The following is a 24,107-nucleotide window of genomic DNA, read 5'->3' on the forward strand; positions in this document are numbered from 1 at the left end:
TAACTACTACTACTAATGCAGTGACCTACTTACCTAAATGAACCTCTATGGTTGTAAATACTGTCAAGTGGTGGTTACTTTGTATGAGGTGTTCAAAGATTTTGTTGATTCATTTCTGTAGATGAATAATGTATCGCTTGAGTAAGTGCATGCTTTTTCTTAAAACTTTTACAGAGGCGGACTTTGTTGGCTCTGCGCTGGTGAAGGAAAGTTTGGGTAGCAGCAGCGGCGGCGGCGGTGGCACAGATGATAAAATTTACTTCTTCTTCACGGAGAAGAGCCAGGAGCAGACGACGACATACAGCCACAGCAGGGTGGCACGGGTGGCGCGGGTCTGTAAGGTGAGTGCAGATGGGAAAAAAAAAAAAAAAAAAAAAAAGCTGTAGGATCTGATTTGCAAGTCTGTCATCATGCTGGATTGAGTGAAGCTTTGCTTGTTGATAGCTGAGTTGTACTATAATAGATGATGGGCTGGATGTGAATGCATTTGTAACAAGGTCCTGGTGTGACTAGATGAGCCAACTGATGAATGTGTAGCAGAGTCAGTGTGGCTCAGAGTAAGACTGATGGATGACTGCAGGGGAGAGACGTACTGGTAAACATCCTCTGATAGCTTTAAAGTAAATATTTTATATTTCCTCCTGCCCAGGAAGGAGTTAAAACTAGGGAGCTTCAGTTTTACTGTGTGATAACCTTGCTGTTTCCTCCCTGCGCTGATGAATCAGTACCAAACATATTTCCATTGCAACTTTGTTGTAATTTAGCATGTGTCCTCATCAACTTCTAAAATTGATCTTATATGTGGCCAGCCAATTTGGACAGGCAAGTTTGTTGCTGTACTGTGGCAAAGTCACATCTTAAAGATGTGGAAAATTGTGGACGTGGTCTCTCAGCTTGTCTTCAAAACGTACTGCCATTGTGGTCCCTGCTGCTGTTTGTTCTGTCACATCCCCTCTGCACATACCATTCATGTGCGTTCTGATTCTTCCAACGCAAAGCGGTCATTTTTGGAGGTTGTGCACAGCCAGCACTCCGAACACACGTAGGGCACAAGAGGCAGCCATCAGGCCACCTTGTGAAGGTGTCGTAAAAATCTTTAAAAAAAAAAAGAAACATGTGGCATAGTTAACAGCATAGCATTTAAATGCATGGGATCTGCATGTATGACATCTGCAATTTGCAGCTGTCTGAATACATTTTATGTTACAGGCAAGGACAAGAGAAGGCTCATTGCATGACTTCTAAAGGAACTGTAGCATTGCATCTGCCTTTTTCATTGTGATCCTGTTAAAAAGTTTCCACCTCTAAACACACACTCATGCAAAGCCTTGTCATTTCAGTTGGGACCAATGGGACAGCATTACCTTATTAAAGCCATCATTATTGCTTCCCCTTGCCATCTGTTGCTCTCTTTAGGAGGTTCACATTCACTTTGTTTACCACCTTGAGCCGAGCATTCAGTTTGTTTTGTCATTAGTCCAGCTCTTACCTCATATTAATCCCTTCCAGGCCTTACCTAATTTGACCCTCTCTGCTCCCCCCTCCTCCTCTGTTTGTCCTTCTCCTCCATCATTCTTCCCTCAGGGGGACCGAGGAGGCCAGTTCACTCTCCAGAAACGCTGGACGTCCTTCCTCAAAGCCAGGCTGACGTGTTCTCTGCCCGAGTATGACTTCCACTTCAATGTGCTGCGGAGCATGTTCGTCATGCCCGGCCAAGCGCCACAGGAAACGCTTTTCTATGGTATCTTCGGCTTGGAGTGGTGAGTGAAAAACTTTGTGTGTTATCGAGATCTCAGTCTCTCACGGGGGACTTAGAGGACGCAAATGTAAATGAATGGGGAAAAAGATGAAAGGAAGAAATCGATAGGTTGAGCCAGCTGAAGAAGACAGGAAGGGTCAAGATGAAAGAGAGGAGCGAACTTTTATTTATCCCAATGATGTGAAGAAGATCGGTGCAAGAGTTTAAATAAGTTTAAGGGGAGAGTATTGATTTTAAAAATGCAGATTCAGGGATTAAAAGAAGTTTGAGTTAAGATCCATAAGATTTGAATCTCTGGTTAGCTTGTTGTTCTTTGACTTTCTTGAAGGACTTATGAATTTAGTTTTGATGAGCATTTACCAACGTATGCACAATAAATCATACTTTTATTATTGTTGAGATATAAGCAGTCGCAATAAACACGTTACTGAATTTATTTCAGTAAATTAGAAAATGATTTAAGGTAAAAACGTAGCTTCCTCATTCAGCATGCTACATTTTTATCACCTGAAATGAGACCTGGGAAAGTGTCCATGCTTTCCCACCATTTCAGTGCAGTCAGATCAAGCTCCAACTGGCTACCAGCTACCATTAGATTCATTTGTAAACTAGTTAGTGGTTAAGGAAATGCTGAGTGGATTACTTTTGGATTCAGAAGGGACATATTGTAAATAGAGGTTATGTATAGAACATGAAGAACAGCTGATACACGTAAAATGTCTGTTATTACTAATATGCAATTTTTAACATCAGTGTATTTTTTTATACATAATTGTTTTTGCAATACTGAACAATGTCATGCAGGCATCCTGTTAGTTTTTGTCAGAGACAGACACATTTCCTGTGCTTGCTTCACAATAAAAGTTTGCAGCCTATTGCCTTTTGCTCCTTTCAAAACAAGTTGTGGAAGTAGTAATGGTTTAAATGGAGGCTGCTCTCAAACATGGAAATGTTGCAGATTAAATGCATTCATTATTTTCAACAAGTCCCTTGTTGGTGAAACACTAAATGAATGATCTTAATCTAGTCTTAAAGTTTGGACTTTGCCGCTGAGAAATTCTGCACCACTCTGAAACCATTTTGTAGTTGTCACCTCCTTCCCTCCCTCTCTTCTCATCTTCTCATCCTTTTACGATCTCTGACAGTGCTGGTCCCCTCTCTCTTCTTCCTCCCTCCCGCATACTTTCCTCCCATTTGTCTCGTCTTCTTTTCAGCTAGGTGAGCCTCTCTTCTACTGTCCGTGTACTGCCGTCCCTATGACAACACTTGGTTTACTGCTGTTATTGTTTAAGGCCATGTGTTCTGGTCTTTTTCTTACTCTCTGTGTGTGTGCGTGTGCGTGTGTGTGTGTGTGTTGTCAGGAAAAATGTGAAGGCGTCTGCGGTGTGTCGGTTCTCCCTCTCTGAAGTTCAGGAGGCCTTTCAAGGACCCTACATGGAGAACCAGGACTCTGGCTCTAAGTGGAAGGAATACACTGGAAAGATCCCTGACCCAAGACCTGGAACGGTACACACACACACACAGACACACACAGACACACACAGACACACACAGACACACAGACACACACACACACACACACACACACACATACACAAACACATATATACAGGCACTGCAGATTTCAGATGAGAGAGAGAGAGAGAGAGAGAGAGAGAGAGAGAGAGAGAGAGAGAGAGAGAGAGAGAGAGAGAGAGAGAGAGAGAGAGAGAGAGAGAGAGAGAGAGAGAGAGAGAGAGAGAGAGAGAGAGAGAGAGAGAGAGAGAGAGAGAGAGAGAGAGAGAGAGAGAGAGAGAACAGAGGACGAGTGGCAGCCTCAAGAATGGAGCTCAAACACAACCAGCTTATGTCACTGAAACCCATTTGCATGGCGATTAATTCCGGGCCGTAGCTTTGGCGACAATGGCTTAGTGTGGCAGTGGTGGATGTGGCATCGTTGGCAGTAGTAGTAGACATTATCCACTGTAGTGTCACTTCAACACTTTGTAGGACTTAATTTGAACATTGCTATTAAAAGGAAAGGAGAAGCGGTCAAGGGTTTAAACTTCAGTGCGTGAAAGCCTCTTAGAGGAGCTGGCTGAAGTCGTTTGAAAAGGACAGATAAAGAAAGAGAAGATGTTCTCTTAGTCAGGTGCAGAGATAGCTGCGTCTCCCGCGTGTCAGCACAAACCGTCTGCTGAACCCGCACACACATCTCCTTGTTGCCCCGAGTGAGAAGTTGCATTTTGCACAGACGCAATCTTCCACAGGCTTAAGTTTCCCTGCAGACCATCTCTCTAAGCCTCGTGACATCCTTGCTTCCACTTTCCGCCTCTATATCCAGACAACTTTATTACAAGCGATCCAAAAATGTCTCTTTTCTCCCTGCAGCCCACATCCCGCCTCCTAACTTGCTTATCACCTCCTCATCTCATTGCTCTCTCTGACTTCTCCTCCTGCAGTGTATAACAGACGCTCTGAGGGCAAGGGGTATAAACGTGTCCACCGCTCTGCCTGATGATGTGCTGGATTTTGTCAGGAGGCATCCTCTGATGTCCCAGCAGGTCCAGCCATCAGACAGACGTCCACTTCTGTTCAGGAGGACCACAGACTACACACACATGGCCGTACAAATGGTCCAAGGCTTGGATGGACAAACATACCATGTGTTATACATGGGCACAGGTGTGTGGGAATCTATGCCGGATGTTAATTGTAAAATCTGTCAAAGTGCATTTTGTGAAATATATTTCCCTTTATTCTGTAAACTTAATCAGAAGACTGATACAAATCTGGTTAACTGTAAGATAAATATGAAGTAGAATTGTGTTTTTATTAAAATCTTCACCTTCTTGTTGTCACTGTGACCAAGCTAACTGTATCATTTACTGGTTCCACATATTTTAGACAAATTTCTTACTTTCTAGTCACATGGAGATTTACACATTTTGTATTTAAAAGGCTAAAATGCCAAGACAAGCCCATAATGCAGCGACAAACATCCAGCTGATATTTGTTTTGAAGGTTTACATCACAACACCATTTGTATGCTTTACGCTGCAGTATTGTCCTGTTAGTGTTCTCTGTTTAAACGTGTTCTCCTATGGTGAAACTTCTGTGCATCTTACTACCTCCACATTGTTCTGAGCATTTTTTTTTTAATTCTTGCATTAAAAACATTTATTTTTACACAAGAACAACACATCTTAGGTGTTGGAACTCACTGGAATACGATGTGTGCGATATGACTGCAATTACAAACACAAATTAAGGCAACAAACTGGCTTCAGCAGTAGCATAGTGGTTAGGCCAAAGTCCTCTAAGCGGGCGGCCGGGGTTAGAATCTGAACTGTGGCTCCTTTATTGCATGTCATTCACCGCTCTCTCTCTCTCTCTCTCTCTCTCCCTCTCTGATTTCTGACTGTATTCACTGTCCTATCTCTAAATAAAGGTATAAGCCCAAAAGAAAAACGTTCTGAAGAAACTGGATTGTAAAAATGAATAGCTAGAAAAATAACAGTCAGCATCTGGTTCATACACTTTAAAACACATTTCTTAACTTCTATGCAGAAAAGTTTTTCGGCTTTTGATATTAAAATGTCCTCAAATGACATATAGACCATGTGTTTATTAGCAGATATGCATCACAACCATATAACTATGCAAAGTGACATCCAAGTGTGGTTCTGCTGTTTGTTAAACGTTATAATGCGTTTACCATCAACTATGAATTAATGTACAGTAGACTCATAAATAAGATAGAAGCAAGATAATGTATCCTGAAGTGGATTTAAAATAACATCAAGTCAACAAGAGTTATATTTTTAGGAAACTTGGCAACAGAAACACATTAGGCTGAGCTTGCAGTGAGGCTCCTTTATGATCGAACGGTGCTTAAATTTAACCGTTCCTCCTCTGTGTTTGCATTACGCAGATGAAGGCTGGTTACATAAAGCTGTGGAAGTCGAGGGTCAGCTGCATATTATCGAGGAGCTTCAAGTCTTTGAGGAGCCGCAGCCTGTTAACAACCTGCAAATATCTGCAAAACAGGTAGTGTGTCTGACCATCACAAACACTAAATTAAAGGAGAATTAACCATCCTCAAGTATTAAAAATCCTCTCTCTCTCTCTCTGTCCATAGATGAGTGTGTATGTGGGCTCTCCTTCAGGCGTGGTGCAGCTGCCTCTCTCTTATTGTGGCAGGTACACCTCCTGCTATGACTGCATCTTTGCCAGGGACCCCAACTGTGCCTGGAGCGGAGTCCAATGTGTGGACATTATGTCCCAGGCAGAAAGGTGGGTGCTTAAGGGTTAATTTGTGTGTGTGTGTGTGTGATTGGATCAGGTGTTTTAAGTGCGGCAGGTGCCCTTTTGTGTGTTTGATTTGAATAACCTGAAGTTTCACCATGCCCTGTCACAGTGTCGCCTCACAGAACTGTTACATAATCAACATGTTGGCAGCAACTTGATGCTAGCTGTGATAGTAAACATACTGTGCAGCTGTGTATTTACAGTGTTCTGATTGATATGGACACAATCGCTAACTCAGTAGAAGATGTATGTTATGGAGGTAATTGATGTAGGAGGTATGAATGGCAGAAAAAAGCCACAAAATACTGGAATAAATATATTCCCACAATACTGGACGTTTTTAAAGCAACAGCCAGTAAGTGATTATTCTTTGCATTAATGAGTTTATTGTTTTATTGTTTTATTTTCTAACAGATCCACTTTAATCCAGGATGTCCAGCACGGGAGCAAGGGATGCGAGAACACACAAGATGGTAAACAGGGGTCTCATCTTGTGCTGTATACTTGTACTATTTGAAAAATGCGATGAATAATGAAAGGCAGACAGAAAATAGAGATCGTAAGGAGGGACTTGAAAGATGTATAGCTGTCATCAGACAGCATGAAGGCCTCTTTGAAAGTTGATTATGCACACTGCGTTGGCAAAATCCTCTTCTTCCCTTCTTTAATCACATTTTTGCCATCTCTGGAGAGGAATCTGTTTGATATTCAAGTCAGGATAATGTCTTCTCTCACTTCACACTTTGAATCTGATAAAATATAGAAACTTCTGCCACGCTAAGTTGGTCTTATTTTATACGAGGTAATACGATGGCAGGAATTTAAATGATTCAGAGATTCTGCATTATTAGCTAAGAGTAAGCTTTGATTATTAAGCAGACGTTAGCCAATTAACATGGCAAAACATAAACCAGAAGCTGAGGGCTAGGCTTTATTGTAATCTAATGTGAGATCATAGATTAGACTGGATAAAAGAAGTGGATGTGGTAGTGTAATGTCAACTATTGGTTTGTGAGCCCCCTTTTGGAGCGTCAGATTTGGGAATTTTAGCCGTTGCCATCTTGATGTTTCTGAAGCCAGACATGACTTTATGTGGACAACATGTGTGGGAACACATTGTTACGTTATGTCTCCGTCCTGGTTGACAGGCTGCCGTAAAAGCAATTTGTCAATCACAGGTAACCCCTCCCCCCTCCCTCAAGCATACCCTGCTTTACCTTCAATGTTAAAAGTAAAGAGTTGAGAGTATTACATCAGGCTTTATTGAAGAAGACTTGAAACTAGCCATCGAGAAGAATAGAGTTATCAGGAAAATGTTATTTGAGTTAAACAAATCTACTAATTGGTTGGTCGGCCTTTGTCCCTGGTTACAAACAGACAGCTTTTCTTAACAACTTGAGTCATTCCCTGCAGGCAAGAATGCAGCAAGACATTTCTGCTTCACTTTTGAAACTTGAGGCAACACGTGTTATAAACAGTCTATGTAGAGATTCAATTCAATTCAAACAAATGTATTTAGACCTCTAGGGGCAAGTAGTTCACTGCAGCTTGTTCATTCAAGACAGAGGTGAGCACATGGAAGTACAGACAACAATAAATTATTCACAGAATAATTAAAATATGAGATAAGATCTAAAAGGAATACTTACATTGAACTAACTGAAAAGCAAATACATTAATAGAAAAGGATCAGTCGTAATAAAAGGATCAAATGATCGGTTTCCTAGGAGCCCTTTCTCACTGTATTATAATGTGTGCGTTACAGATGTCGCCCTTCGTAGTCGCTCTGTTCGTGTTGGTGATGACGTGCTGCTGCAGTGTGAGCTTAACTCCAACCTGGCCACGCCCCTCTGGACTCTTGACGACAGCGAGCTGCAGGGCTACGGCCTCAACTCTGGCTTCAGAACCGGAACCGACGGCCTGCTGATCATTGAGGCTCGGCAGGACCAGAGCGGACTCTACACCTGCTACGCTGTGGAGAACAGCATCAAGGTTCCCATAGTAACCTACAATGTCACCATTCGCCTGGACCTGCCGCCTCCCCCTCCTGTCGAACCAATAGAAGACTCTTACAGTCTCTTCGGCACTATGCCAGCACCCACTGAGCATTACTCAACAGAGAGGCCCCTCCCTCCTTCTCCAGCTTCTCTCCTCCCGCACTCAGAGCTGCTGTCTCCCAGGAACATGGAGGCCATGTATCTGTCCCTCATCACAATCCTCGGAGCGCTTTGTGTGGTCCTCACCGTGGTCCTCGTCTACGTGGGTTTCTGCCTACGACTTGGCAACAGAGGAAAGTACTCATTACGCGCAGCAGCTGCTGCCTACCCCGTCCATAAGAGGCACAACAGGAACAGGAAACAGAGCCGAAACTCCGCCCACATGGAGCTGAAGACCATCTCAAGCCACTGCAACGGCAACGGGATTTGTAATGGAGTGTCTAAGCACCATAATGGCGACATTCAGGAGGGAGGCTTCCTTCAGATCGTGCCCGGTGAGGGTCACACATCAGCCAATAAAGGGCCCCCACCCCCAGCACCCCCTCTACCACCAACTCCTCAACATCCCTCTCCAGAGTGCGAGTTCCCAAACGGGCTGTCGGCCACGCTGCCTAACGTCCTGCGGAGGATGAACGGCAACAGCTACGTATTGCTGAGGCAGAGCGACTCTGAAAACACGTCACCACTCTGCTACTCCTTTGCTGAGGAGCTCAACAAGATTTTAGAGAAGAGAAAACACACTCAGCTGCTTCCAAGGCCAGATGAGAGCTCTGTGTAGAGTGATGTAGCTCCCCCTGTGGTGGGAGGACTGTTGTTTTACCTGGTGCTGAAGTGCTCCGCATATGGCTTTTCTTTTTTTTTGTGCGGACCAAAGCCACCTCAGAGTCTTCTCTACATTCTTTTCTTTGGATTTTTTTCAGTGATAGTACATTCCAGCCTTTGAAACTTTGAGCTGTTTGCCATCTGTAATTTTCAACTACTAACAAGGTTGAAGTAAAAAAATTCCAGCGAGGGATCAAGAATGAAGTGGAAAGAGTAATCTACCTCACCTGAATACTGCCCTGCTGACATGTGCAGTCAGTCTGATCCCACATCTCTGATCAACAAAGCACAAAGCGGGACTCACGGACTCTGACAAAGAGCAGAGCCCCGCAGGAATATAAATACATGTCAAGACTTCTGCTGTGAGGCGGCCATATTTGGCTCGATTTCAAGTGGAGGGCAGCTAGCCAAAGTTTGTTTGCACTGACAAGTGCACAGATGGCCTATGCATTTTTAAACCATGACATTCACACGTTATAAATATTGAGGGAAATGGAGGTGGTGACCGAGGGAATTTGGTTGGCGATGATTTTAGAACGGACTCAACCAAATGCGATGACCAACACAAAATAATAAACACTAACTCATGACAGCACGTAACACTTTACACCAGCCTTCATAAACAAACGGTGAGCTAATCATTATTGAAGTATTTAACATCACCTGGAGTGAGTGGGAGTATTATTCAATTGTTTTCAATTAATCATGTCATCAGTTCTAATGTGGTTAAAAAATCAATAACCTTTGACTGCATATGTTAACAGTTTGTAAGTAATTACATTATATACAAGTAAACATATCACAATGCAAACTAAATGGTTAAAAACACCTTAAAAAGGTTGTTTCAAGTCATCAAATCTGTTAACAAATGGCCATTAAATGCATATTACTTAAGCATTATGTGGATCCATATTTTACATAAAATATCAATTTGTATTAAATGGCACCAGGCAAATACAAATAGTGTAATTTGTTGAAGAAATATTAAATAGTGATTATTTCACCAGTTGGTAAAAGGCGACATGAAGGATATGACAGTATTATTGCTTTAAATGCACTTTAAATACCTGTTTTAAAGCGCTTTGGGAAAGTGAATGGGCGCTTGTAAGGACCTTGACTCAAGAAGCAGCAGGCTGGTGGAACTTTTATACCGTCTGTCTCAGTATGAAGAGCTGCATGTGTGTCTGCTGGACTTTGATTGACACAAGTGGATTAGACGGAAACATTGAGCCCCAAACCACCGCTGGCTGAGTTACATCCTGCAGGAGATAATGACAGAATGAAGGACTGTGAGAAGAAACGAGAGAGCCAAAATCATCCCAGGTAAATCTTTTTTTTTTTTTTTTTTTACGTTAACAACACATCTACTACGCAGGCGCTTTGCCAAACAAGCACTTAAAAAAATGAATTACCGAATAAGTGCATTCGGCACTGCACCAAAGACCTGACACTTACAGAACACAGAGTGCAAAATGTTATCTTGCATTATAATTGATTTGAATCCATCTGCATGCCAACAGCTCGTTATGGTGACTGTGTGGTTGTATTTTAATTTGTTGAACAAGGTTAAGTTCAGAGATGAAAAATGAAAAGGTCTGCTGTGGTCTGAGTCACAGATAAACACTTAACAACCTGAAAAGCATATTTAATTCATAAGAGAGCATGAAGGACATTATAAGGTAAACTAAGGGCTCCTTCTTTTTTTAATCCAGCTAACTTTTAGGCTCTCAACACTCACTTTTTTTTGCAGTTTAAACTTTACAAAACTTTACAGAAAACTTTAGCTCTTCAATATCCTTCTGTTTATTTTCTTTCTGTGTCTCCTCTCGCTGCCTCTCACTGTTGTTCTCCTGTCAAAGGGCAGTGTTAATTAAACGCCCATCTTATGACATGACTGACCTTATTGCAGAAGGCAAGAGAGACAGACAGACAGAATGAGTTAGAGATCTCCTCAGAGATTTAGAGCATAAAGCACTCTCAAACTCCCAATTATTTTCCCATAACCTCGGGCTCAGGCTGGGGTTTAGTATTTTTTCACTGCATGTCACAATAGAAGCTGTCAAGTACACATCATATGCTTATATGTATGCACGTATACAGCTGAGCAGTGCATACCTCTACAATACATAGGCGATCCTGTTGCACTGTTGCATAATGCATTAAGGCACATTTTAATGAATCTAACAAGCCTGCAGTGTCAGGGTGTGAGATGCTCTTCGTGCTGCTGTGGGTTTGCGAAGCACAAACACTTGAAGAGCTAAGCTTTGCAGTCATTGCAATGATCAAAGACATAAAAGGAGAAGGACGTAGCTGCACGCTTTGCACATTAATAGCATTCAATGACCCCCTTGGACCTCGTTTCAAAGCACAACACAAGGTGAACACATCAGCAGGGATTTTATTCATTAAGTTTTCATGTCATATTCCTGTAACAGCTCCTCAAATCACTGTTGCAGTATGTAAATACAATGAGCTGCTCTTGCAAGGCTATAATGTAAAGATACTGCTAACAATTAACGTGGGCCTGACTGTTGTTTTCTCTGTTTTTTGTTCATAGGTCTGATGTGCAAGGGTCAGTTTGAATTCTTCTGAATTTCTTTCCCGGGGACACCAACTCTAAACCAGCATCAGATGGCAGGACCGGCCGCAAAGATATTCTTTTAATGAGCAGTGAAATGAGATTCGCCATCATTAGCGGACATCTGAGTCACAAGAGAATAAAAGGCTGGAGAAAAGGGCTACTGCATGAAAGTCTCTGCACCTACAGCTTTGCTCACACACAACTGGAATGAAAATTCTCGGCTGCAGTGACTCACCGAGGAACGCTTATTCCTCAGACAGCCGATCTTTGTGTGCTCAGAGCGATCGCCTTGATGCAAACTCTGACCTTTCTGTCACACCTGCTGCATGAAATATTTTTCAACACTGCTTTTTCGGCTCTTGAAGTCGAGGATAACTCATGTTGATTTTAATGAAAAGTGCCAAGGTTGATGTTTAAAATGTGCTTTGTGAGCCCTTTTTTATTGCAAAAAAAAAAAGAAGGAAAATGGTTTTTAAATTAGGCTTATTTATTTTGTCATTTTGTTACTCGAGTTTTTGAAGTTATTGTCAATGTTGTTTTTAAGTGCCACTTGTAAAAAAAAAAAAAGAAAAAAAACCTTCCTGGTGCACAAGTCGCCTGTGTTGCACAAAAACGTGATTAATAGGAGCACGGTAGCCAAAAGCATGCAGAGGCTGAACCAGCACAACATCATTATATTTATAACGGCCTTATAGGAGGACAAAAATGCTTCAATTAACCTTTCTACTATAACCCATTTATTAGACATCATTTGGCTTTTCTGTCACTTTAATGTCGTCCACTTTTAGCTTAATTTCTATTTGCATGTTTCACCCACTTTGTGCACAAAGCAAATCTTTGACTAGACTAACACGCAGACTAACAGGGCAGTGGGGTCCTTCACATTTCAAAGAGTTCAAATAAAACTTTGTACTTAAACCTCTTTCTCTCCTCATCATTGCTTATGTGTGGTCACACTCTGCCTCTTGTGTTGGTCAAAGATGAAAATGGTAGGCTAATCTAAGAAGAGGCGTAACAAATTTGGCTCATGCTGAAAATATTGTTCAACATTAATACGAATTGTTACAAGAATCAAGCAGGATTTTTTTTTTTTTTTTGCAGCGTAACCTTGGGCTGTTAAAAGCATGGCACAGAGTGTTACGGGAAAATGTAGCTGGGAGGTTGATGTCCTGGCAGGGCTGTATCAGATCAAACTGGAGTGTGTTAGACTACTGTTGTTGGTATAAAACCCCCTCACACTGACATCACATGTCCTGTGTTCTGCAGGTGAAAATGCGACCTCAGTTTGTGCACCTTTCATAAAAGGTTTATCCAAAAGCCTTCTGAATTGATCTGCTAGAAATGCCACAGTCAATAGATAGAACAGATATTTCCATCATCCATTTAACCTTTTCTCATTTTCCCGGGTTCAAGGGAAACACCCAGCTTTCACACAATAACTGCTGTTATGATATATAACCGGCAGCACGACAAAACAGCCATAAATAGGACAGCCGTGTTCCACACACGCAGACAAACGCAGCCACAGGGCGACTTGTTAAAGCGCCAGGTACCTGCAGTGCATGCAGCTTGACACGTTATTAACAACCTGTCATGCTTGGCGTCTAATTTACGTAAGGCTTCTTCGGTGTAATCAGGGTCAACATGGAAGAGCTTCTGCCATCTGAGTGGTATATTAACATCTCATTCCCTTTAAATGTAGATCAAATAAAATGCTGCTTCTGTGATTAGATGTGTGCTGATTGCTTAACCGTCAGACGGAGCGAGAAGCCTCACCATTTTCTTCTTAAATGACATGATGAATATTGTGAAAATAAATGTACACACACTGAAGAGATGGATCTTCTCTGGCAGGGTTTTGAACAATGGGATCAAGACCTTCACAACCTGATAGATCAAGAGATAAATACTGATAGGGAAGCAGAAAAAGAGCTCTGGTAAATAACTTATGAGGATTTTTTTTTAAACATTTTTAATCTAATAATAGCTTCTTTTCATGACTTTTCTAATGGCTATGTATGTAACGTTCAGAAGAGTCCACCACGTCAAGCCAGATAGAAAAAGTGCAGCAATGGATCAACATGTTTCCCTGATAATGAATCACACAGACAGACTCTCATGCTCACCTGCCTCTTCCTTTAGTTCACCTTTTTCGGTCTTTTCTTTGAAATGTGTCAACATCATTTACTTTATATAAATATGGACAGCGCATCTCCACCTCCTTCTGTTGTACAAAAGCTGAAGCAAGCAATTCGCCCTGACATGATGGGCTGGTGGTGTCATTTGGAACACAAACGTGTGCAGAAAAGTTCTGGCTGGTGGAGCCGCAGAATCAACGTCGAGCCGCTCCCGCTAACCAAAGCGTGCATTGAACTTGCTAATGAAACAGCAAAGACCCCGCAGGTTGATGCAGTCCACAGCAGAGCAGATTCTAGTGTCAGTATGAAGTAGACACAGTTATGAAAAGTCTACTGACTCTGGTGTCAGGGGTTGTTATGTTTCCTCTTGCCTTTACTTCTCTACTCTGCTATTTGTTGAAGGGTTCAAGGATTGACTGCAATTGATGCCTTTATTGTCACTGCACATTGCACAAATACAACTGCTGTGCATCTTTAGAACAAAAAAATACACACATCTTAAGCAACCTTAAAATTTGTATGTATTAAGATTCACCAGCTGGGATACATGTCTTCCTGAGAGGTCAGACTTTTGGTAAAAACTCCCCTAAACGTATTTGGTTCAGTTCAAGTCAACACTTTATTTGCATCATTATGCAATCGTAAGCATAACGAATACTATACATTTCTGCACTTTAAATCTCTTTTGTACTTCAACATTATCTTTGTGAGAGTTGTGTTGTCATTTAAAAACACTGTCAGCCAATGATCTGCTTGTGTTCTTTGTAAAAACCCTCCACATCACAACCTCACAACCTGTCAGACAACTTAATCACAGATTAAAACATCTGTTCTATTCCCGGACTTTATTTACAGCTCAGGGAAAAATGATTTCCACAGATCTTTTTTTTCCTTTTTGTGTGTGAATCCAAGTAGTAGATAAATATCATCCCAGGAAAGACAGATGAAAGGGCTTTCAGTGACAGACGATAATAAAAAATAGATTTTTTTTGTGTGCTTGCAGACATCAATCACATATCAAGGTAACCTTCAGTGAGACGGGGTAGAGAAGAGAAGGGAGGTGTAGGAATCATATCTGTGTGGTTGATGGGTCCCGCTCCTCTTGTTCTTCCTTTGTTCCTGCCGTCTCTATTATCTCCGCTCCGCTTTGTCTCGTTTCTTCATTCTTCTGGATGCACAGTTAGACGTGCGCAGAGAGGCGCTTGTGGGAGGGTTTGGATAAAACAACAATAACGAAATGACACAACCGTAAAACATGTGCATCCCCGTACATATTGGTTCACGGTTTGAGAAGTCGAAAAATGTCATCGAAGAAATCAGAAAGTTAGTGTGACTCATGAAGACTGTGGAGAGGACAAATAGCTTTGACATGACTTTCTACCCATTGTTGAGCAACATTGACTGCTTTGTAAAGAATACAAAACAACAAAGACATGAGAAAAGAATCATCTTATTTCAAAGGTTTGAGGTCTAAAGGTTCATTTATAACCTTTTTCTTTCCTCCATCTACCCCCCAAACCTCCGTGGAGCATTCCCCAACTCTCCATTCATTGCCTGGATCTTTGCTCCTGAAAAAGATGTGGTATTAAAGTTCTGACAGTCAGGATGAATTAAGAGGATCTGGAGCCTTAAGTAAAGTACGACTAATGCTGCTAGGACATGCATGACACAAAGTCATCTTTCTATAAGTCCTCAACTGGGGGTCTTGCATCCCAAAATAAATGGATGGAAAAGAAAAAGTAAACGTTTCACCCAATCAGAAGTAGATTTTAAAGAGAACACTTATTTCTGTGTGTATAGTTCATTGTACAGCTAAGATTATCACACAAAAACAGACGCATAATGTTTGTCACTGTCTCCCCTTCTGAGACTCTTTTGTGGATGTCACCATTATGTCTGTCAATTGAAGTGACAAAAGGGAAGTATGTCACTCTGCACTTTTCTTCCCCCAAACAAACAGATACTGTTGCTGGTTCCCGCCTCCTCCCGGACCGGTTTGACACCAGAGAAAGAGCAGCCACGCGTCTAAGCCATCACACACCACACACACACACACACACACACACACACACACACACACACACACACACACACTCCCAAATCAATCAGCCCTTTTATCTGCTTCCTCCACTTGACTCGACCGCATCACTGTCTGTCTGTCACAGGAAGACATATGCCAGTCAGACTCTCACAGTGCTGGCATCTGAAGAAAACCTGATAAACTTGCGGGATATTTTGAGAGAAAAATCCACAAAAAGCTGTGTCAGTTATTCAGAGATCAAACTACTTTTTCAAGCCTATTGATTATATTTCTTCAAAGCCAGGCTGAATATAACACTCTAGGTTTTTGTTGTTTTGTTGTTGCCCAAACAGGAGCCAGTTTTTCGCTCATATTTTTCCTTTTTGCAGCCAACAAAATCGATACGAAGGCAGCAAAATGCATTACAAGATGCCCTGTGGTTTTTGTTTTGTTTGTGCACAGCAGGAGTGGAGGAAGTAACCTGAGAGGGGAAATAAATGTTGTAGCCACAAAAGAGGGCAAAGACACACCCATAGTGACTGTATCCAGGTGACACATCACCTGAGTGAGCAACACAATCACACACGCATGCCTGAGTGTCACAAGTGTATCTGAGATTAACCTTTCACTCGAAGTAGATGTTTTGATAGAAGTTCAGTTTCTGTTTCACTTGAAACCTTGAGAGTTACAACACAAAAATTGGCCTTTGAACATTTCCTATTTCTCGTGAGATGACAAAAAAAAGAGAAAGATTTGGACAAACAGACACTGCTGCTCAGGTGTTGTTTAACTCTAGATGTTAAGGAGATTCATAGACATGTCTGTAAACACAAATAGCATGCTGAAGCAGACTCGGGAACGCCAAACTTTGACTTTTGGACTTTAGAAATGTTGACAGTGTGCAAACATCCTGCGGCGGACGTTTCCTGCTTCTCTTTGATGTTTGAAACTGGACGGAAAGAACAGAGCCTCAGGAACCTGCGCTGCAAGTTTTGGTTGAATGTTTGTTGTGTGTATCAGTAATTAGTGTGTGTTTTTTTTTTATGAGTGTGAGTGTGTTTTCGTGTAGGCCTGTGTGTGTTGCCCAAGGCTATGCATTGGCTTCCTCGTTTGACTCTGGATCTCATCCTGATTCGTTCATTCCTACACCTGTGGCGCCACCTAGTGATTTTCCATTTTCAGTTACTATCAAATGTAATTCTGCTGTTCACCATTAGAGGTCAACATCAGTCTGCTTATTGGAAACTACAGGCCTACATCCAACCTCTCCCAGTGTGAACTCTAAAAATCACCAGCAAATATACTGGATTTTTAAATAAATCCCTTTTTTTTTTTTTATCCACCTGCCCTTCCATATTCGTATTTCCCTGTTTTTAGGACACAGGGATCTTCTTGTCTGAGATCAAACAGCTGTGGAGATAATCTGAGGGCGACACAACAAGCAGAGGTGAAAGTAATCTAATTGTGTTTCATAGTAAGTGTGTATTTGTATTAACAGTGTGTTTATGTAGTCCAGATTCCAGTAAAGCTTTCACTGTCTGTCTGTCTGGACGACATCTGGCCTGAAGAAGCAGGATTACTTCTGTGTGTGTGTGTGTGTGTGTGTGTGTGTGTGTGTTAGATGCTGAGTAGCAACAAAACATGTCAAATGTAAGTCAGTCAGTGATTCATAAGAGATGAGCTGATTTCCTTTGACTCTCTTGTTTTCCTTTCCTACAAGTCCATCTGGTGATACCAGTCTGCAGGTTTGAAAAGTGAGTCGCACACTAACCTTGGCACAGAAAACCTGGCCTCGATCCTTCACTTCTGCAGGAATCCAACCTGATGAATGTGAAACAATGCGGCTGAACTCCTGCCAGCTGCAAAAGCCCCAAACCGGGCGTGACTCCTGACCTGCCTGTGCTGGAGAGAACTCATTCAACTTTGTGTGTATTACTGATGCCTCTCTACGAGCTACAAAAGCAAACGATACCATCAACATAAAGATTGATCGTTTCTATTTTCAAAAATGTTTATGTCCAAATTTACTGAGGTGGGTAAATGTCAGGTGAGCTGAGATACATCACACTTGCGAAACAAAGATTTCTATGATCTATTTCTGCATCTCCCTAAACCAAGCAGTAACCTTGGGTGTTGAAAAATGAAGACAATGTGGATGTGCAAAAAACTGCAGTTCCTCCAGTGTCCACTTGAGGCTGGCTGCAAAAGCCCCTGAAGTCACATACACACACATTCTAAAATGCTCCTTTTTATGTACATGTTTACAGCCTGGTACAAAAAAAAGAATTTGGTCAGAATAGCTTATTTCTTTATCTGAACACAGTGTCCAGAGTGTGATTTTTTTTAAACTCATCAGTTTGAATGGTATTAAGGTTAAGGGTTCATAATAAGCACGGCGTGGATGATCTGACTGATGGGCGGGCTCCACCTCTTTGCCTGTTACAATGGTCGACTAAAAGTTAGTTTGAGACCACATTTCCAATATGGGGACTTCAAAAGCTCCAGAAACCAGTGGGTGACATCACTGAGACTATGTCCATGTTTTATACAGCTTATGACACGTACCAAAAGTTCCTCAAAGACGCTTAAAAAAAATTGCATCAACAGCAACAAAAATGTTGATAACAAGCATAAAAATGTAACTCTCAAGTACTCAAAAAATCTGGGTTTTGCACTGAGCAGGTGTGTTAATTGATTATGAATCAAAGTTTTTATCTAAAAGCGAGAGACTTTTTTTTACTTCTTTCAAAAGTTAGATAATAATATTAAATCATGCCATCTGTCTACAAAATCCCGTTCAGTGTTCACTAAGAAAAGAGTTTGGCAAATACATTTTACTGGGGAGAAGCTGAGACAGAGTTATACAGAAATGCATTCGCTGTAAAGTTTACCTTTGTTTGCAGAATCGCACGACCACACGACCCTCAGCAGTCCCACCTCGCTAACTGGAGGAGAAGTTAGATTGGTGGCTGCTTAACTGACCGGAAAGCTCCCTTGTTGAACAACACGTTCCCTCCATGCATAAATTCAATCTCGCAAGCAGAATATCAAATCTCTTTCAAATTGGTGTAAGCGTGGGGCAAACGACTACAACAAGACACACACACCGTACACACCGCACACACACACACACACACACACACACACACACACACACATTGAATCTGTCATGGGGTCCCAGCTCTTGTTTCACTGAGTGTGAAACACAATCAACGGCAGGAAGGAAAGGCAATTTCAGGCTTCAGCGACGAGAACACTTGTCTGTATTTCAGTGTCATTCTTGTTTAGGGTGGATGGAGAAGTCAGACGTTGTGTGTATGTTTGTTTGTGTGTGTGTGTGTGTGTGTGTGTGTGTGTCTCATTTCTGCTGACTGATACCACTTCCTAGCTCCTTCCATCATTTTGTTCCACCATTTATTGGAAGCACATGTTGCTGGTGCCGTCTGAACCTCAATAAACTGTCAAATTTTTCCATAAGAAAAATCTTTGCTGCTGCTGTCGCTCACTTGCTACTATTGCGTAAGAACAAAAAACCCTGAAAGTCTGAGTGGACCTTCTTCTGGAACATATACATCGTATAAAAGTGTTTAATTTCATGGGGTCCCCGGTAGCCTAGCCGTTATTTTGCATGCCCCAGAGGCTATAGTCCTCCACTTAAGTTGCATTTCTTTATCTTTTAGCAGACAATATTTAATCCCAACATCTTTTGGGATTTACCAATTAGGTTCTGAAACCCCGGCTCTAGCTAAACTTTTAAAACCTGAAAGCTGTGCTTTGTATACTGCTTATAATATTTCTGAAACTGCCAAACTTGAAAATGAACCAACTTTAAGACCATATACTGTATATATAAAGATTTTCAGTTCAAATACTTCTCACTGCTATGAATAAGTTCAGCTTTAGTTTTGGACGTTGACTGGCTATCAAAATGATGATATTACTTATGTGAAAAGATTTAAACTCCCTGATAAAGGATCAGAAAAATCAAAAGTCATGACTTTTCTGGGTTCACTTGTTCTGCTGCAGAAGATCAAAAGCCTGGAAGGAAGTAACAATTACTCAAAGTCACACAGTTTTTTAGTCTGTGTACATCAGTTTAAAGGGACAGTGTTGAGGATACAGAGAGTCAGAGTCAAGTGATGACACTGTTACGTAACATCACACAGAATACAAACAGAAGGGCACAGATGACACGAACAGAGATGTCATTTTTAATAATCTTGTTTGCACGTACTGAGAGCTTTGCAGAAACTTCATGCGCAGGTGTGTAAGACTTAAAGTTGGCCGTGATTGTGTGAAACTGTGTGTGAAGGGTAGAGATAGTGGGATGATAGGGTTAGTGTTAGTTTTAGGATTTGGTTTATAGTTAGTAGATTTAATGAGTGTGTTGTGTGTGTGTGTGTGTGTGTGTGTGTGTGTGTGTGTGTGTGTGTATTTAACTGAGTTACAGGATCCAGCTCCAATCCCGGATTAAAGCTCCTCTTCTCTGTGTTTATCTCCCAGCGGACAATCTGAGAAGCAACAGAGGGGTTTGACCCAGTTAGACACACACACATACACACACGCATGTACACACACACACACACACACACACACACACACACACACACACACACACACACACACACACACACACACACACACACTGCAAAAGCACAGCAAAAACTGCAGCAGAGTATAATGAGGAAATGTGTGTGTGGTGATTGATTAACAGAAACAACAGTAGCAGGTGGCGAGTCAGCAGGGAGCTATTAATGACTTTAGAATGAGACTCTGTGAGTCCACTTGTTACCTTCACCTCCGGCTCAGTGATGTGTGTTCCTTTTAGATCTGCATTGCAGCTGCTTCGTTATAATCATCATCAATACCTGCATGATGCAGTTACTGATCCGACTAATGAGAACATCTTCCTTTACTTTGAGATGCATCTCTTTTTACGAGGAGGCAAAGACCTACCAACTTTAATCACCTCTATCTGTGAGGAGGTCTTACACTGGCTGGTTTTTAGGAGGGATTCAGGAGAAATATTTTTTAAAAAGCAGCGCTGCTTCACATGCAAAAAAAAGTCTGACTCATCCTCCAAAGTTTAATTACTGACATATGAATCTGCTTGTTTCTTCTGTTTGTGTTGTTTGTGCTTGAAGTGGAGGACATGAAGTATTAAAGGTTGAGATTCTTGTTTTTACAGCACCACAGAGCCCTTTATTCCTCCCCTCTGCTTCCTTCCAGATCATGGCATGATGTAAGTTTTAATGATGTTGTAGTTATGAGCCCAGGGGCCACCCAGGGGCCTTAGTAACATCATGAGTATGATCTTTTTACACTCCCAGACACTTCACTTTGCCTCTGTATAAGTGACATATGAAGTGTTCTATGAGCATGAAATGATGTCGTCGTCCAGAGAGGCCTCTTGGAGCCTTCTAGTCGTGGGTAAACCGGAGTGAAAGAATCACAAGGTTCAGTGGAGGACATGGGAGGAGCATGAGAAGCATGTTTCGAGCAAATTCTCCTCCTTTACACGTGAGAAATAACAGGGAACACTCATGAGCAGAGTTCAAGCGGCTGGATCCCAATTAGATTATCTCTTTTTGAATTATTGAACAAGTGCTGTTTGATTGAGGTTTATTGACCTCTAATCTTCTCCAGATTTCCTCCAACAGGACAAAAAAATGAGGACGGAAAGAATAAAACCTCCCCTCATTTCTTTCCAATCCTTGTTTCTGCACCCAAAACCGCACATGCTAATCTCTTATGTAATAATGTTCCACACAAGCATACACACACACACACATACACGCACACACACACACGTTTGAATTATTTCTTAGGCCCGCACTGCAATAACACTCCAATATTTTTATAGCCTTCTGCTATCAAACAGAGCAGCCGTGACTGACCCTGGGCCGGGGGAGGAATAACTGCAGCCTTGCTGTCGCTGCTCGCCGTTATCCAACTCCTCCGGGAAGAGCTCTGTTTTTTTTTTCTGCTCTCCGACGGTAAAACAAGAAGCTCTTTAGAGCACAGTGTGGACATAAACACAAAAAATGGACTCAGAGGGACTGCAAGAGTGTAAAAAAAGAAAAAAAAGAGAGGTTCAGGAGGAAGAGGACAGATGAAGATGGATTTTTAGAGACTCTAAAAACAGATGCTCCTGAGACTTGCCCCGTCTCCCCACATTAGTTCAGTGTACCTGCTTTTCTCTCCTCCACTGTCATCTTCCTCTCTCTCTTTTTTCTCTCTACTTCTCACATGTACCACCTCGTAAAAGGGATCACACAGTCCTTCCTCATCTCTCTGATGCGTTTTCTTTTATAACCTAAAAACTGCCTATCCAGTTGTCCTGTGTTGAACCCCGATGAAGACAATAGTCTACCAGTAAAATGTGTTATTGTGTAACAACTCAATCTAACCTCAAACACCAGCTTACAACATGAGCCAGGTGGAGAGTCAGGTTCATCTGAGGGCCAGGAGCAAAGAAATAAAAAAAGGATGACACTGGCTGGATGTGGTATGAAGTCCTGATGCTTTTATGATGACAGTTTTACAAACACTTTTTTCACATTGTGTGACAGATTTAAATGTTTAGATTTAAAGCATGCATATTAAATTGATTGTTTTTTTTCCTCTTCTGGAAGGGTGGCTACGTTTGTTTTCATACAAAGATGTTAACCCTGTTTCTAAATGCATGCGCTAAACTCACAGTAAGACACAATAGAAGGAGTGTAATTACATGGTATGTATATGATGTATGGGTGTGGTAACAGTGTGTAAACATTCTGACCAAACAAAGATGGGACTAGAATGAAGTAATGTATATTTAAATCAGTCTGTGGCTAAGAGTCAGTGTGCAAGAGTTACAATTTTAGATATGGGAGCACTTCTGTTGTTTTACACTTTACGTTTCAATTGTTACCCCCCTTTTTTAATAAGTGTGTAGTGTATGTAACTCATCAGGATATTTGTCATCTAAAACATATATATATATATTTGTGTAAGCAAAAACAATCCCTTGTCTTTCATTAGGTAAAAGGCTGGGAACATATGAGAAGCATTTTGAGCCTGAGCCATATGAAGAATTGTCAGACTGCTGTCATTACAACACACACTCACACACACTCACACACATAAACCCTCTCTGCACAGCCTTTCACTGTGACAAACAAGGCAGGCGTGCAGGACGTGCAGGACTCATGCTGAGTTCAAGGACTCTGCAACGACATCCTTTATGGCTCCTGTTGCATTTGGAGTGAGGAGGCGTTTTATAAATGTCTCTGCGTGCGTTTACACACATCTGCCGAGTGTCTGGAGAAAGTCACGCTGTTTGCATCACCTCTGCCAAACCAAACATTTCCACAGCGGCCAGTTTGAAATAAAACCCCTCATTCTGGTGTCCACACAGCGGCTGCATCTGTCTGTGTGTGTGTGTGTGTGTGTGTTGGATTTATGGATCATTTCTCAAGTTTTGTTGCAGATGTTGTTTGCCTTCATTTTGTATGAAGGAGTACTGAGACGCATGTTACACTCAAACACCTTTCTGAGGATTCTTGATCCTCACTCACCTGTAAGCATGAAGATTATTTATAGGCTGTGCTGTCCTTCAGCCACGTCCTTGACCTGTTTTGATATTAGAAACATGCTGGTAGGTTGAGCAATAAGTCACCCACCATCAACATGTCACTGTCCAACCTTCAGCAGCAGCATTGTGACGTACACAGGCACACATCATTTGACTGCAATGCAATCACATAAACACACAGGAAGATGTACAGTGACAATAATCCAAAATAATAAACCTGCAAGTTGATTATGTTTAAAAAACTCTTAAAAAGTGTCTTAAACAGATGTGGTCCACGTACATTTGGAGTGGGTCTGCTATGTGGTGCTGGAGTGTTTGAATCATGTGCCCAAACAAAACCCCCAAAAAACGCCGCCGGGCGGGCGTCCCCGCTGCCGGTGCTTCGCGTTCCGGGCTACCTGGTTGATCCTGCCAGTAGCATCTGCTTGTCTCAAAGATTAAGCCATGCAAGTCTAAGTACACACGGACGGTAAAGTGAAACTGCGAATGGCTCATTAAATCAGCTCACAAAAACAAACAATATTACTTAGAAAAAAGGTTCTATACTATTTACTTGGGAAATGCTCATCACTCAATTAACCACTTAAGCACATTTAATTCAGAACGTTAAGACTGACATCAGTGCATACAGTAAGTATGCTACACAACAACAACCACAAACAATCAGGACATAATAGTGGCCACAAAAGCATCACAAGAGAGCAAGAATGACTGTAACACCGGCTTGAGTTGGTTAAATTAAAGCAGATTCAATCGACGTCTCCATAAAAAAAACAACAACGCATAACTCCAGCCTGCTGTCGATAGCATTAGCATGAACCACACAGCACATCACAGTAGTAGCTGTTTAGCTATTTAGCTAACGACGCTTGTGTTTTGATGCTGCTTGTTTTGACAGTCCCCGGGCTTCTTCCACTTCTTCTT

At 41.7% G+C, this 24,107-nt stretch overlaps 1 protein-coding gene across 1 annotated transcript in view; it reads left to right on the forward strand.

Moving 5' to 3' along the window:
* sema4ga (sema domain, immunoglobulin domain (Ig), transmembrane domain (TM) and short cytoplasmic domain, (semaphorin) 4Ga) overlaps positions 1 to 12,371 on the forward strand; it is a 30,027-nt gene extending 17,656 nt beyond the window's left edge. Inside the window, exons 8-16 of the mRNA XM_020648096.3 lie at positions 175 to 341; positions 1,585 to 1,760; positions 3,121 to 3,265; positions 4,201 to 4,423; positions 5,673 to 5,788; positions 5,880 to 6,034; positions 6,464 to 6,522; positions 7,815 to 10,191; positions 11,426 to 12,371. Of these exons, the coding sequence (XP_020503752.2) occupies positions 175 to 341; positions 1,585 to 1,760; positions 3,121 to 3,265; positions 4,201 to 4,423; positions 5,673 to 5,788; positions 5,880 to 6,034; positions 6,464 to 6,522; positions 7,815 to 8,824 (2,051 nt within the window). The 3' untranslated portion in view covers positions 8,825 to 10,191; positions 11,426 to 12,371. The remainder of the gene's footprint in view (positions 1 to 174; positions 342 to 1,584; positions 1,761 to 3,120; positions 3,266 to 4,200; positions 4,424 to 5,672; positions 5,789 to 5,879; positions 6,035 to 6,463; positions 6,523 to 7,814; positions 10,192 to 11,425) is intronic.
* Positions 12,372 to 24,107: the final 11,736 nt, after the last annotated feature.

Source organism: Labrus bergylta, chromosome 10, assembly GCF_963930695.1.
Source record: "Labrus bergylta chromosome 10, fLabBer1.1, whole genome shotgun sequence".
NCBI classification, from domain to species: domain Eukaryota; kingdom Metazoa; phylum Chordata; class Actinopteri; order Labriformes; family Labridae; genus Labrus; species Labrus bergylta.